The following is a 14,442-nucleotide window of genomic DNA, read 5'->3' on the forward strand; positions in this document are numbered from 1 at the left end:
ATCATTAACCATAGTCAACAAGTCCCCAATAAGATTTGAGTGCTTCTGCTATCAGGCCTGATCCCCGCAAAGTGTGCATCATGATGTGCGGGTAAAGGATTCTGCGCGATGTTTTGGGTGTCATTGTCTTGGATTACCACAAACCAACCACCTTAACTTTCTTTGCGATTCAAAACAATACAGGTTAGAATGGACTCAGTCGGTCCTCATTATTAACATCTTTTTTTTTCTTTTTTTTTCTTTTTCATTTTTCTTCTTTTTTTTCATTTTTTTTTCATTCTTTTTTTTCTTTATTTTTTTGTTGTGGTCGAATCTTATGGAGATTGCCTACGTATCATGACCCCGCATGAATCAGACCTTGCGTAGTTCGGACCAATTAAAGATAAACAATAATAAACATTTTTTCTTATCAATTTTAATAATACAACAAACTGGGTTTCAAAGGTTTAAAGATGACCTACAAACTTGAAAATCAAACAACTCATATATTCTAATCAAGAGATTTATAAACTCAAAAACAAAAGGCTAGCTCCCTTTCTCTGTTCGACAAATGCAACCAAACGGTTATTTTTGCAAATGTGGCCCCTTCCAAATTTCACATGAATTTTGAGGCCAGGGAGGATTATTTTATGACACTTTACAAACTTGTCCGTTCTTTTACGAAAATAGCCTTTCGACAACTGAAAGATACTCTAAGTATTTCGGCAAGAACGGTTTAAGACGCGGCCGAAGCTGGCTCGGCTTATTTTTGACTAAAAATTCAAACGGTATTCACCTGACCGCTGACTCTTTGTTTTTTTTTCTTTTCAAATTACAATAAAACCTGGTGTTGCAAACACGGCCCTTCAGCGCCTCGGGGACGAAGATTTTTAAGGCTGTGTGGGTCAACTGGACCAAAATCCTAAACATGACCCAAAAGGTGGCTGTTTATGCGAAGTCAGTCTTCCGGAGTCCCTTTCGGGAACATTCGGCTATTTACGACAAAACAACATTACCCAACTTATTTATGACAAAATTAAGATTTTGACATGTTTTTTTTTATTATTATTATTTATTTGTTTTTGGCTATTTTAGCAAAAGGTGGGGTTGGACCCGATGAGGGTTGCCTACGTATCTCACATCCGGTGAGAATCAAACCCGCGTAGTTCGGGCAAATTAACCGAACTATTTTAAAACATGACTCTTTTTCATTTTTATTTTTTTCCTGGCAAGACAATCTATTTTCCTTTTCTATTTTTGAAAAAGACAAAATAACGATTTTTTTTTTCATTTTCAACAAACAATAAAACAATCTATTTTTTGAATTTTGAATTTTCTTTTCAATTTTGAAGGAAGAAGGAAAATATTTTCGAATTTTTTATTTTATTATATATATATATATATATTTTCGAATATATATATTTTTTAATAATTAAAAAAAAACTTTCTAAAGAAGTCAATAATGGAAAATATTTTTGGATTTTTTTTTGTTTTGAAAATTGGGGGTCTAAAAAACTTTTCTAGACTTTTTGGCAAGACAAATATTTTTTGCAACAAATAAAGATATATACATATATTTTTTGGAAATAAAGAAAAACTTTTTGGATATATATATGTATGTATATATATATATTTGCAACAAATAATGAAACCACTTTCAACGCCCGACTCTTTTATTTTATTTTTTGACATTTTCATAAAAATAATAAAAAAATATTTTTTTTTTTAAAAACAAGACTCTTTTTCATTTTCATTTTCATGGCAAGACAAACTATTTTTTTCTTCTAAATTTTTTTTTGAAGAACAACGAATTTTTTTCTATTTTTCCTGTGCTTTTAATAAAACAAACTAATAAGACATTTTATTTTTCTCATTTTCTCAAAATTTCGGCAGAGTTTTGACAGTATTTGGGCATTGGTTTTTTTTTCAAAAATAAACAATCGATTCCCTAACCGCTATTTATTTTTTGTTCAATTTCAAAATATTATTCCTGATATTCAAAAGTCGGTCAACACACAAGTCCGAATCAAATAAATGCGCAAGTAGCAGCAAGTAAGATGCATCAGGATGATCATTTTCATTTTTGGTGCACCTGTCCTAGACGGACTCAACCCCTGTGTTGAGTCTCCAAAGTCAAATGCACATGATGCAAATAAGTGTTCCTACTAGGGATCCGACATGAGGCTTTGTTATACTAAGTTTTAAAACCTAGGTGTTTGTTCTAGACCTGGCTTACCCGAGCGGACAACTCGAGCCGAGGATGGGAGCTGTGTACCGGTAACCAAAGGGCCATCCGGTTTTGCAACTCCTCCGAATCCTCGTTCTATTTTGGTATATGACACTAACAGAAAAAAGTCACGACCAGCGTGCGCTCCTCAAGAGAGAGAAGAGAGGGGCTTCAGCACAATTTATATATACAGTCCAAGTAATATCAAAGCGGTAAAACACATCATTTAGCACATTGAGCCCAAACATGTAACAAAATCAGATAAAGCCAAATATAACAATTTATCTAAGCTCGAATTTCTAACCCTGAACCAGAGATTCTGGGTTCGTTCCCCAGCAGAGTTGCCAGAGCTGTCACACCTCCTTTTTTCGCCCCGCGAGGGGTGTAGGAGTTTTTTCCAATTAAAGGACAATCGAAACGAGATTTGTTTATTTATTTCAGAGTCGGCACTTGGGAGATTTAGGGTGTCCAAAGTCACCAATTTTAATCCCGAATCGAGGAAAAGAATGACTTCATATTACAGTCTGCGTACCAGAAATCTGGATAAGGAATTCTGTTAACCAGGGAGAAGGTGTTAGGCATTCCCGAGTTCCGTGGTTCTAGAACGGTCGCTCAACTGTCATATTCGGCTTGATTATCTGATTTAATACATATTGAACTTATGTGCGAATTTTAACTTTTAACCGCTTTTGTCGTTATTATTACTTTTATCAAGAATTGCAACATCGTGTAAACACATCTCGAACCACGTCACATCAATGCACCCGTGGTTGTTGGCATATTTCAACTCTGTTGAGATTTGGATTTGGGTAACATAAATGTGCACCCGAGTTTAAGAAGCCAACATTATTAAATACGCGCTTAAAGCGACTAGCGTATCATTTTTCTTTGGGTAGGGCCGTGGAATTTTGCTAAACGGTCCATCCCGAAGTCTAAACAATTTTAAGGCAAATATTTACTGAGAGCCCCGCAATTTTGTATTTTTATTCGGCGAGGCTCATCTCATTCTTATTTTTTAAAGGGATTTGCAACGTCATGGACATGCATCTCGGACCATGTCACAATCAATGTACCCGTGATTAGAGCCACATTTCGACTCTGTTGAGATTTGGATTTCGGTCACATAAATGTGCACCCGAGTTTAAGAAGGTAAGATTTATTAAGGCGCGTCCTAAAGAGACTAACGTATTGTTATTTTAGGAAGAGGCCGTGAAGGTTCATTAAACGGCCAAATCCAAAGTCTAGTCAATGGTTATGTATTTATTGAGGGGCCCCCAGCGATGTGTGATTTATTTGGCGAGGCTAATCTCATTTTTATTTTTAAGGATAAACCTACAGTGACTACATTTCTTCTATTAAGTTTGTTTCTAAAAATAAAAGAAAATTTCTCAATTAATTACATGCTGAAAAACGTAACTTATTAGTTATTAGTTTACGGCTAATGCGAATGGAAAATTGCGATCGAGTTTGTACAAAGAAAAACTGCTTTCATTCTATATTCTATTATTCAATAATACTAGAACATAAGATTGACACACCATAATATCAAAACAAAGTATTTGATTAATTTAAACTAACATTATAAGATGAAGAAGTTATACATATGCAACCCCATTACTCATTAATTAATCGACTACATTTTTATACAAAGAAAGGAAAATTATATTCAAACACAAATCTAAACAGGAGGAATTCAACAGGAACAAAGCTTGATTAATATTTCATTTCGCTTCAAGACGAGAGTGTACAAACGTGTACCTGGAAATAGCAGTACAAGAAGAAAAGAAGGAGGAGTCAACAGCAGGTTCATCAACACCGCAAAACCAGTAACAACCAGTAGAATAACCCAGCAACGGATTGAAAAATCAGCAATAACAAAGTGCAATCGCAGTCAAAGCAGAAAAGAGACGGATACAAGATGCAGTAGTTTACTGATTTTGAATAACACTCGAGAAAAGGCAAAACGGAAATTATTCCAGTGAAAGTTCAAATTGTCTTTCTCTTTTACTCTCTAACACTCTTGAAATTTTCCAGAATGTATTACTCTAAAAAATATTCTCCTCAAAAATCTCACTAGAAAATAATCCTCCTAATCATCCTCCTCCTATGTCAAGAGTGACTCTTATTTATAGGAAGACTCTTGTCTTGGACCTCTAACCCAAAATATTCCCCTAATGAAATGCTTTGTCCCCACTAATTAATGTTTTCTTTATTTTAAACATTTGTCCTCCATGCCTACATGCTTTGTCTCCCACTACATTAAATAAATATATCAATCCCAACCCATTACATTTTGTCCCTCATGCCTAACATAAACAATTACAATATTCCCCCCACTACATTATGTCTTGTCTCCCATTAAATTAAAAAATCGTATCAAACCCCACCCCATTACATTTTGTCCTCCATGCTTACATAAAGAATTATTCAAAATGTTCAATTACCAAACTACCCCTCCGACATTATTGCAATTACCATTTTACCCCTGAACGTACTGCAATTTACCAAACTACCCCATCAGCTATAACCAATTCAACTAATCAATCTTAACCAAAATATAGCCAATATGACCAAATTCTAAACAAACTAAACAACAAATCATATGAACACAGATGAATCATTCAACTTCAAATTAATAGAAATAAATTAACCATATTGGGAACCAATCCTGGTTAACTTAGACCAAAATGGATGAGCAAGGAAACAACAATATTAACAACACAATACATGATTCAAACTAAATCAACAAATCAAAAACCAAAAACAAACTCAAATTAAATTACTGGATGAACTTCAAACAAAGAATAAACATGCATTAAAATCTATTTTAAACAACAAAACATGACGGATTCAAACAACAACAAAACGATTTAACAATTTCTGAAAAAAACACATAACAACACATGAAACAAACTGAAGAAATAATTAATTAAACTTCAATTTGAATCTAACAACATTAAACTAACAACTTCACATGAACAAACTGAAAAATTAACAAAACAATGAACATGAACAAAACAAAAATCAAACATTTACCGATCTTAGATTTGAGAATATCAAAAATAAAATACGGACAAAAGTGAAACTCAAAATCCACTAACCGGATCGAAACGACGAACAACGACTGACCAACGACGAACTCGAACTAGGTGTGGGCTGTTTTGACGACCCCAACCAAAACTCGAACAAACGACGATGAAGACGAATTTAAGAAGCAACTGAAGCAGCGCCGAAGTAGTAGCAGCAGTCGACGCAGCAGAAGCGATGCTCGAGCTGGACGAGGCAGTAGAAAAGGTTGAAGCAGTAGCAACAGCAGCCATGGACGAGGGAGCTGGGCGCGGAGCAAATGCTCGACAGCAGCATCGATAAAAGATGGAAGAAGCAGCCGCGGCAACAGCAAATGGAAGATGCAGCAGCGATAGCAGTGTCGATGAAGCTGGAAGAAGCAGTGATGGCGATGATGGTGTTATGGTGGAGCTGGGCGTAACAGAAGTAGCAGAAAGCAGAAACAGGAGCAGTGAAGCGAAGCCCCGCGTCCATGGCTGGAGCTTGGGAGCTCGACCACTCAACTCGAACTCGACGAAACGAAGAAGATGAAGCAGAAGGATCGTTCATGGAGTAGCTGCGGGCAGCATGGAGGAGCTGGAAGGAGGGGTCGTTTGCAGTGGGGTTTCAACCATGGGAGGGCAGCCATGGCGATGGTGGTTGACGACGAAGACGCAGCAAGGAGGTAGTGGATGTCGCGGGTTTGAAGATGGTGAAGGAGAAGAAGCAGACGGGCATGGGTTCGAAGGCAGCCATGGACAAGCTGCCATGGATGTGTGTGTGAGAAAGCTTGGAGAAGATGAAGAGAAAGAAGGGAGGGGGGGCGGATCTTCTTTAGGTTTTTTAGGGTTTTTTTTGTTATGTTTTGTTTGTTTGAAATGCAAGATAGGGGGTGTTGGGTCTTTGGGGTTAAGGGGCGGACCAGGTCGACCCGTGTGGAGATGGACCGGGTCATGGGGAAGGTTGGGCCATTATTTGGGTTTGTGGTTTGAATTAGATGAAGTGGCCCAATCCGATTTTTCTTTGTATTTTTGCTCTCTTTTCTTCTTTTATTTTTCTAAAACTAAATTCTAAAATCCTTAAATTATTATTAAGAACTAAATTAAGTTATAAAAACGCAACTTAACTCCCAATAACAATTAACGCACAATTAAGTAATAATTAAGCATAAAATTGTATATTTGGACATTAAATGCTAAAAATGCAAAAGATGCCTATTTTTGTAATTTCTAATTTTTGTAAAACAAACTTAATTACTAACAATTGTAGAATTAAATCCTACATGCAAAATGCGACATATTTTGTATTTTTTATTAATTTAACAAATAAACATGCACAGACAAATACAAATAATTATCCCCAAAATGTCACAAAAATTCTCAAAATTGCACACCAAGGAAAATCATTTTATTTTGCATTTTTTGGGAGTAATTTTCATATAGGGCAAAAATCACGTGCTTACAGAGGGTATGCCGGGTCAGTGGGCAATTTGTGAACCACTAGATTGGTGCTTAATCCCGGCATATCATCATATGATCATGCGAAAACATCTTTGAATTCCACGAGAGTTTTGATCAATTCCTCCCTGACATTTGGCTCAATGTGGATGCTGATTTTGGTTTCTCTGACATTATCTGCATCCCCTAGATTCACAGCCTCAGTGTCATTCAGATTAGGCTTGGGTTTCTCTTCAAATTGGAATAGTTCTCGGTTTATTTCTTCGAAGGCTTCATCCTCGTCATATTCAGACTCATTGTCACGATCGACCTCTTGTATCATTAAGTCGGAGTCGGATTGATTTATTAGACTAGGTCGAAGATCCGCTGTGCATGTCATGTCATTAGAACCAGTAAAAAGAGAACTGTTCAGAAAGAAAAAGAACAAAACAGAAATCAAAATGAGGCAAAAGAAGAGAATTTTATTAAAATTTGGGATAACAGGGTTCACACTATTACAAAAAATAAAAATGAAATTTGGATTACACCCTGGAATAATCCGAAACAAGAAAGCAAAAATCAAAGCCTACTACCAGGACTCCCCCGGATAGGAAGAGGAGTAACTGTCCAATTGTTGGTTTTGGCCTCAGGCCCCACAAACTGTATGTCTGCTCCACTGGAACTCTCTCCAACTTCTACCATATTGACATCAGCGAATAGCCTCTCGAAACTCTGATTCAAATCCCCGTCCATCCCAATCAATGGTCCGAGAATTTTTGGGACCGATGACCCCTTGGCATTTGCTCTAACAAAAGATCTTGAGAGACGTGGCACAAGTTTGGGAAGAAACCAAACTTTCTTCTTCATTTTCCGCGCTCGCTTTACATCTACCGCAGTCGGTTTGAACCCCAATCCAAAAGTCTCCAAATTCTTGGGCAAGGAAACAGGTTGGACAATCCCCTGAAGCTCAACCCCCAGGCCTTTTCCCGGCACAAACCCATTACCCAACATTTCCGAAACCATCATGACCGTTGCGGAAGCTACCCTAGGGTGCTGAATGATCTCACCCTCGGAAATCTTGTTTGCCAACACTGCATCGAAAACCTGGTAAACCCAGGGACCTTTGTCATCATTGGTCTCTATGAAGGGAACAATGGCGCTTCCCATGGTGCACACAGTGTCCTCGCCGTGCAGTACGACCTCTTGTCTATCCCACTCGAACTTGACCATCTGATGCAGGGTGGAAGGTATTGCTTTAGCTGCGTGGATCCACGGTCGCCCCAATAGAAGGTTATAAGATATTGCGACATCTAATACCTGGAACTCCATGGTAAACTGGACTGGACCGATGGTCAATTCAAGTACAATATCCCCCACGGTGGCTGTTCCAAATCCTCGGACGCAAATGCTATTCTTGTGGATTCTTCCATGGTCGATCTTTAACTGGTTCAGGATGGATAATGGACAAATATTGGCACTTAAGCCGTTATCCACCAATGCCCGAGTAACTACCGAATCTTCACATTTGACAGTTAGGTAGAGAGCTTTATTATGCTCCGTGCCCTCCACTGGCAGATCATCATCTGAGAATGTTACCCTATTCACCTCGAAAATTTTGTTGGCAATCGTTTCCAGGTGATTTACAGAAATCTCGTTGGGCACATGAGCTTCATTCAGTATCTTCATCAGGGCCCGACGATGTTCATCTGAATGGATCAGTAATGATAACAGCGAGATCTGTGCCGGTGTTTTCTTCAACTGTTCGACCACGGAGTAATCCTGCACTTTCATCTTCTTCAAGAACTCCTCAGCTTCTTCTTCTGACACAGGTTTCTTTGTTGTAGCTGGGTTGGGTCTTCTCAACTCCACGGAGCAAAACACCGTCCTGATCGAGTTAGTCCCTGCGCCTCACAACTATCCTCCTCCACTGGTTTTCCCCTGTACATCACCATTGCCTTCTCATACTTCCAAGGCACGGCCTTGCTATCAATCATGGGCAATTGGACTACCGGCTTTATGGTGACCAGTTCCCTGCACACCCCTTTCAACACAACTGCGGGTGTGGGTGGCGTCCCTGATATTACCAATTTGGCTGGCTCCGGTTTCTTTGTTGCAGTGGACGAACTCTTTCCCAATATCACCACTGGCTTGACACCTTCCCCTTTCAAATGTACCCCTGGTCTTCCACCGGTCGATTCTTCTTTCGGAGCGGCCTGGATCATCATCACTGTTTGTGAGGGCTTCCTCGGCTCTCCTCCCTCATACAACAACTCGATCATGTGAGCCTCGTGGTGTGTTGGCAATGGGTTTTGGTTGATGTTAGGTGCCTCCGGCGTCTGGACCTCGATCTTGTTGGCATCAATGAGATCTTGTATTGCATGCCTCAATCTCCAATATTTTTCAATATCATGCCCCAGCATCCCTGAGCAGTACTCACAGCTTATCGATCGGTCCAAATTTTAGGGTAAGGGATTTGGCAATCTAGGCTAAACAGGATTTAATAAACCCAACTGCCTCAATTTGTGGAACAAGGCAGTATAAGTTTCTCCCAACTCAGTAAAGGTTCTTTGCCTCTGCAGTCTTTCATTTCTGGAAGCCGGTTTTCTCTTGAAACCCATCCCTGGAGGGTTCCTGTAGGCTCTTGGCGGTGGATAAGTGTTTTGTGGTGGTGGGTAGGTATTATGTGGAGGTGGGTATGTATTGTGGGGAGCTGGCACGCGCCATTGTGGGCGAACCGGAGGTTGGGTGTATGTCTGTGCTTGATGGACGGTGAAATGTTGTTCTTGTGGTGGGTAGTAGGGTTGTGGAGGGTAATTTGGAGTGTGTGGGTAGTTTATATGATGGGGTATGGGTTGGTAATGAGGGGAAGGACCTCTAGATCTGGACCAATTGCCGACCTCTATTGTCGTGACCTCCTCTGTCCTTTTCTTTCCGAGCGCACCTCCCGCGCCGCTCTGAATGGCCTGAGTCGTTGCCTTGATTGCTGAGTAACTCAGGATCTTATTGAACTTAAGTCCCTCTTCTATCATTCCTCCCATTTTCGCCACTTTATTGAATGATTTGCCAACTGACGTCACCAAGTGACCGAAGTAAGTTGGCTCGAGAGTTTGTATAAAGTAATCCACCATTTCTCCCTCTCTCATTGGGGGATCAACTCTGGCTGCCTGTTCTCTCCATCGGAACCCAAATTCCCGAAAGCTCTCTCCGGGTTTCTTCTTAAGCTTCAGCAATGTGAGACGGTCTGTGACTATCTCAAGGTTGTATTAGAAGTGTCCTGCAAAAGCCTGTGCCAAGTCATCCCAGGTGTAGCACCTGCTCGGGTCTTGTCTTGTATACCACTCCAGTGTCGACCCGCTCAAACTCTGGCCAAAGTAAGCTATCAATAGCTCATCTTTTCCCCCTGCTCCCCTCATTTTGCTACAAAAGCCCCGTAGATGTGCCATAGGATCGCCATGCCCTTCGTACAAATCGAATTTGGGCATCTTGAACCCTGCTGGTAATTGAACGTCAGGGAAAGGGCATAGATCCTTGTAGGCCACGCTGACCTGGTTGCCTAACCCGTGTATGTTCCTGAAGGACTGCTCCAGGCTTTTAAATTTCCGCATCACTTCGTCCTGCTCTGGGATCTTAGTCAGCTTTTCAATCTCCGCCGGGACCTCAAAGTGGGGATTATAGGTATGCGGCTCAGGTGCTTTGAATGTGAGTTCATGGGGGTAATATTGTGTGTCGTGAGCCTGAAACAGTGGCTCACTGGATGATCTGTGCAATGGGGCTGGGGGAGGTGCCAGAAAGACGGGAACATTTGGTGGAGGAGGGTTTTGACTGGGTGGTGGAGCTTTGGGATCATAGGCCTCTCTTCCCTGATAGTAGTGATGGCTTGGGAAACTCGTTGAAGGGCCGGTGGAGGGGTATTCCGGCGTGTGTATTGGTTGGAGGGTAGGAGTAACGGGTAGTTCTTGCCCCTTCTGGGCTCTAGCTAAGGCTATCTGCATCTCATTCATTTCCAGCCTCATTTTTTCCATTTTCTCCAGGGCTTCCTTCAGCATCTGATTGGCTGTCTTTTCTGACTCAACGCTGTTGTCTGACCCAGTCATGCTTTCTAGTATAGGACCTTTCGATCTTGTTTGATAATGGTACGGTGCCAGTACGCTCTAAAAAACTAACTGGTATTGATTGGAAAAACAACAAACTTGTTAGTGTTAGAGTCTTAACAGATATTGTAATTGCACGTTGGGGGATGCAATGTTCTTAGGCAGTTAACCATTTCTAACATGCTTTTGCTCTGACCGCATGCATCATTCCGGCTTATTTTATTTGGTGCCTCTTTCGAATGTTTCAGGGACCTTCCTTTTCTTATTCTCTTTTTTTTTTTTTTAAATTAAAGTCAAATCCTATATAGATTGCCTACGTATCGTGACCCCGCACGAATCAGACCAGGCGTAGTTCATGCATCCGTAAGATAAATACCCAATTTTCTATTACTCAAATATGTTATTACAAACTGTGATTTGAAAGAAAACAAATGAAATACAGACTCTACATTATTAACAATGTTTGAAGAGAACATAGTGGTAAACAACAGACTCTGAAAAACAAACAAGTGCAAACTTGAACTAGGGACACATTAAAGATTTCAATTTAGGTACTCGTGAGGCATCATTCGGCCTTTTCGCGGGTTTTGGTATAAGACCCCTCTGCAAGCTCTTCAACTCATTCATGATCCGGTGGACGTAGCCCATGATAGAGGCAAGAAGGGTATCACGAGGTATTTGCTCACATGTTAGGCATCTCATGTAGATGTAGTGCCCAATATCATCAATCCTTCCCCGGATGTTATCCCTTTCCCTGAACAGTTGTTCTATTTGCCGGTTCTTTAGCCCCAGCATTTGAGCATTGTCAGTGAGTCGATCCTGAAACCTCTCCATTCGTTTTCCATTATGGCCATCAAATCATAACATCGCCTTCTGTCTGCCCGGGCATCTCGGGCTTGTTTAAAGACCTGCTCCTGAAGAGTGGAGTTTGTCTCTCTTAAAAGTCCCATGCTTATTTCAGAATCCCATATGACTTGTTGTAGATGCTTCCTCCGTGCCATTGTCCCTTTTTCCCACCTGACCCGCATTCTTTCTATGCAAGCCTTGGATCTCTTCAAGTCCTCTCGGCTTTTGCCGACTTGATTTCTCAGCTCTGTTATCAACCTTTCATCAGAGCGATGTTTCTGTCGGTCGTTGTTACTCTTACTGACTTGGCGAATTTGGGATTTTAGTGCCTGGTTTTCTTTGGTTAATTTATTCTTTTCACCCTGTTCCGAGGCGACTTGCACGCGGTTCTCAAATATAAGCCTTTCAACTTGTTGCTTCAGCTTCCCGATTTCAACCCGGTAACCTTCTTCTCTTGCCAACCAACCCCACTGCTCTTGCGAATCATCCGTAAATTGTTGTACATGAGCTCTTTCAGCAGGTCTCGGATGAATCTGGAACCTTTTACCGAACCAAGCATTGTATTTTAAGTCTACCTCACCCTTAGCCAATTCTCGATCCATAGTCTTGGGCTCCAGGAATCTATATTCGTGCCACAACTTTCTAATTTTTTCTTTGAGGAATACGACTCCTGGGCTTAATTCAATGGCGTGCTTGCTTAGATATTCATCAGTGGGAATTACCTGAAATCTTCCTAGCTAGCGCAATACCCGATGAGGAGCATATGGTTGGATACTACGCACTTCTATCAAAAGAATGTGACATTCCTCACCCGACATGTATATCACCTCAGTATCAGGCAACCACCCAAATGCCCATTCAATTTGGTCGGCCGTCATTGAACTTAATCGTGCAAGCCATGCTTCGACACCTTCGGGGAATACAACGCCTATCATCCGTTTCTCACAACCACTGATACAGTTTTTTCCGGTCAACCCGTGATTCATGTATCTTGCTCGGTGACAGAGGTGCTCTTGCATCCACAGCTGGAGTAACAAATTGCATCCCTGGAAGAAATTGCCTCCCTCTCGGCATATAGTCAAGGCTCGGTAGATTTCGATCAAAACCAAAGGGACCACAGTACTGTTAATTTTTTTGATTGCAACATCAGCCATCCCTACAAGGCCTATCTCTATTTTCTTATCTTTGCGGGGACAAACCATGATTCCTAAGAAGGCTGTTATGAATGCCAAAGTACGTCTTGCCTCCCACTTGTTTCTGTCCCCACCATGAGTTAGTCCGAGGTTCGGTTCTTCGAAACCCTGAGGAGTACCATACCGCTGATATAAGAATTGAAGAGCACAATAACCTTTCGACAAATCGTCATCTTGCACCTTCCGACTAATGTGTAGCAAATTCAAAAACCCATGTGGAGACACTGGTCTAGGAGAAAGCAAATATTGCCCCCTCAATTTTCCATCCAAACCTGCATAACCCGCAATCTCCTCTAATGTAGGTGTAAGCTCAAAGTCTGCAAAGCGGAATACATTACGGGTTGGATCCCAGAATGGTATTAAAGCTTCAATGACGTCCGTCCTTGGCTTGATATCTAACAGACTGACGAGGCCTCCTAAAATTCTTTCCACTATTTTCTTACTATCATTTCCCAAATCATTCCACCACATGTGGAGCTGCAGAGGGACCTTGCTAAAGACTGAGAACGGTTCGATTTGATTTGTGCTCATCCTGCACATTTATTAAGGTGATTAAGAAAGAAAAAAAAACTTTTATTCGACTCAAAAATAAAACTATTTATATGTTGTTTTGTGTGTTTTCAAATTGGAAAAAGTAAAAAACTTGATTTTCAAACGCGGCCTTTCAGCACTTTGGAAGCGAAGATTTTTAAGGCTGTGTGGGTCAACTAGACCAAAAATCCTAAACATGACCCAAAAGTGGCTGTTTATGCAAAGTCAGCCTTCCGGCGTTCCTTTCGGGAACATTCGGCTATTTATGACATAACAACATCACCTGACTTATTTATGACTCTTTTTATCGTTTTTCAAATTAGAAAACTCAATATTGCAAACACGGCCTTTCAACGTCTCGGGGACGAAGATTTTTAAGGCTGTGTGGGTCAACTGGACCAAATCTTAAAAAAAAATGACCCAAAGGTGGCTGTTTATGCAAAGTCAGCCTTCCGGCGTCCCTTTCGGGAACATTCGGCTATGTTTTGACAAAACAGCGTCACCCGACTTCTTTATGACAGAATTAAAATTTTGACATATTTTTTATTATTATTTATTTGTTTATGGCTATTTTAGCAAAAGGTGGGGTTGGACCCGATGAGGTTTGCCTACGTATCTCACATCCGGTGAGAATCAAACCAGCGTAGTTCGGGCGAATTAACCGCACTATTTTAAAATAGGACTCTTTTTCATTTTCATTTTTGACATTTCATAAGCAAAAATATATAAAAAAAAAACATTACTTTTAAAACAAGACCCCTTTTTTTCTTTTTTTTTCAACAGACAACCTATTTTCCAAAAAATATCTTTTTTTTTTTAACAAACAATATAACAGCCTATTTTTCGAACTAAAAAACAACCCTTTTTCTTCTTTTTTTCTTCGCTCTTTTTTTTCTTTTTTTTTTAGTAAAACAAACCAAAAAATAATTTTTTTTTATTTTCTAGAGTTCCGACAGTACTTGGGCATTTTTTTTTCAAAACCATTAGTTAACTCTCCAACTGCTATTTTTCTCTTTTTCTTAATTTTCTAACATTCCCGAAATTCAAAAAACCGGTCAACATCCAGGCCAGAGCAAATAAATGCACAGAAAACA

At 40.2% G+C, this 14,442-nt stretch overlaps 1 protein-coding gene across 1 annotated transcript; it reads right to left on the reverse strand.

Annotated features, from left to right (window-relative positions):
• Positions 1–12,361: 12,361 nt before the first annotated feature.
• LOC138888288 (uncharacterized) lies at positions 12,362–13,357 on the reverse strand. Its single transcript, XM_070170128.1, has one exon. It carries the CDS (start codon positions 13,355–13,357, stop codon positions 12,362–12,364), a length of 996 nt encoding a protein of 331 aa, XP_070026229.1.
• Positions 13,358–14,442: the final 1,085 nt, after the last annotated feature.

This window comes from Nicotiana sylvestris, chromosome 3, assembly GCF_000393655.2.
Source record: "Nicotiana sylvestris chromosome 3, ASM39365v2, whole genome shotgun sequence".
Lineage (NCBI taxonomy): Eukaryota > Viridiplantae > Streptophyta > Magnoliopsida > Solanales > Solanaceae > Nicotiana > Nicotiana sylvestris.

What these genes read in the sequence shown, in the direction of transcription:
- LOC138888288 (XM_070170128.1), bottom strand. Translation starts at nt 13,357, where the DNA reads ATGTGCAGGATGAGCACAAATCAAATCGAACCGTTCTCAGTCTTTAGC.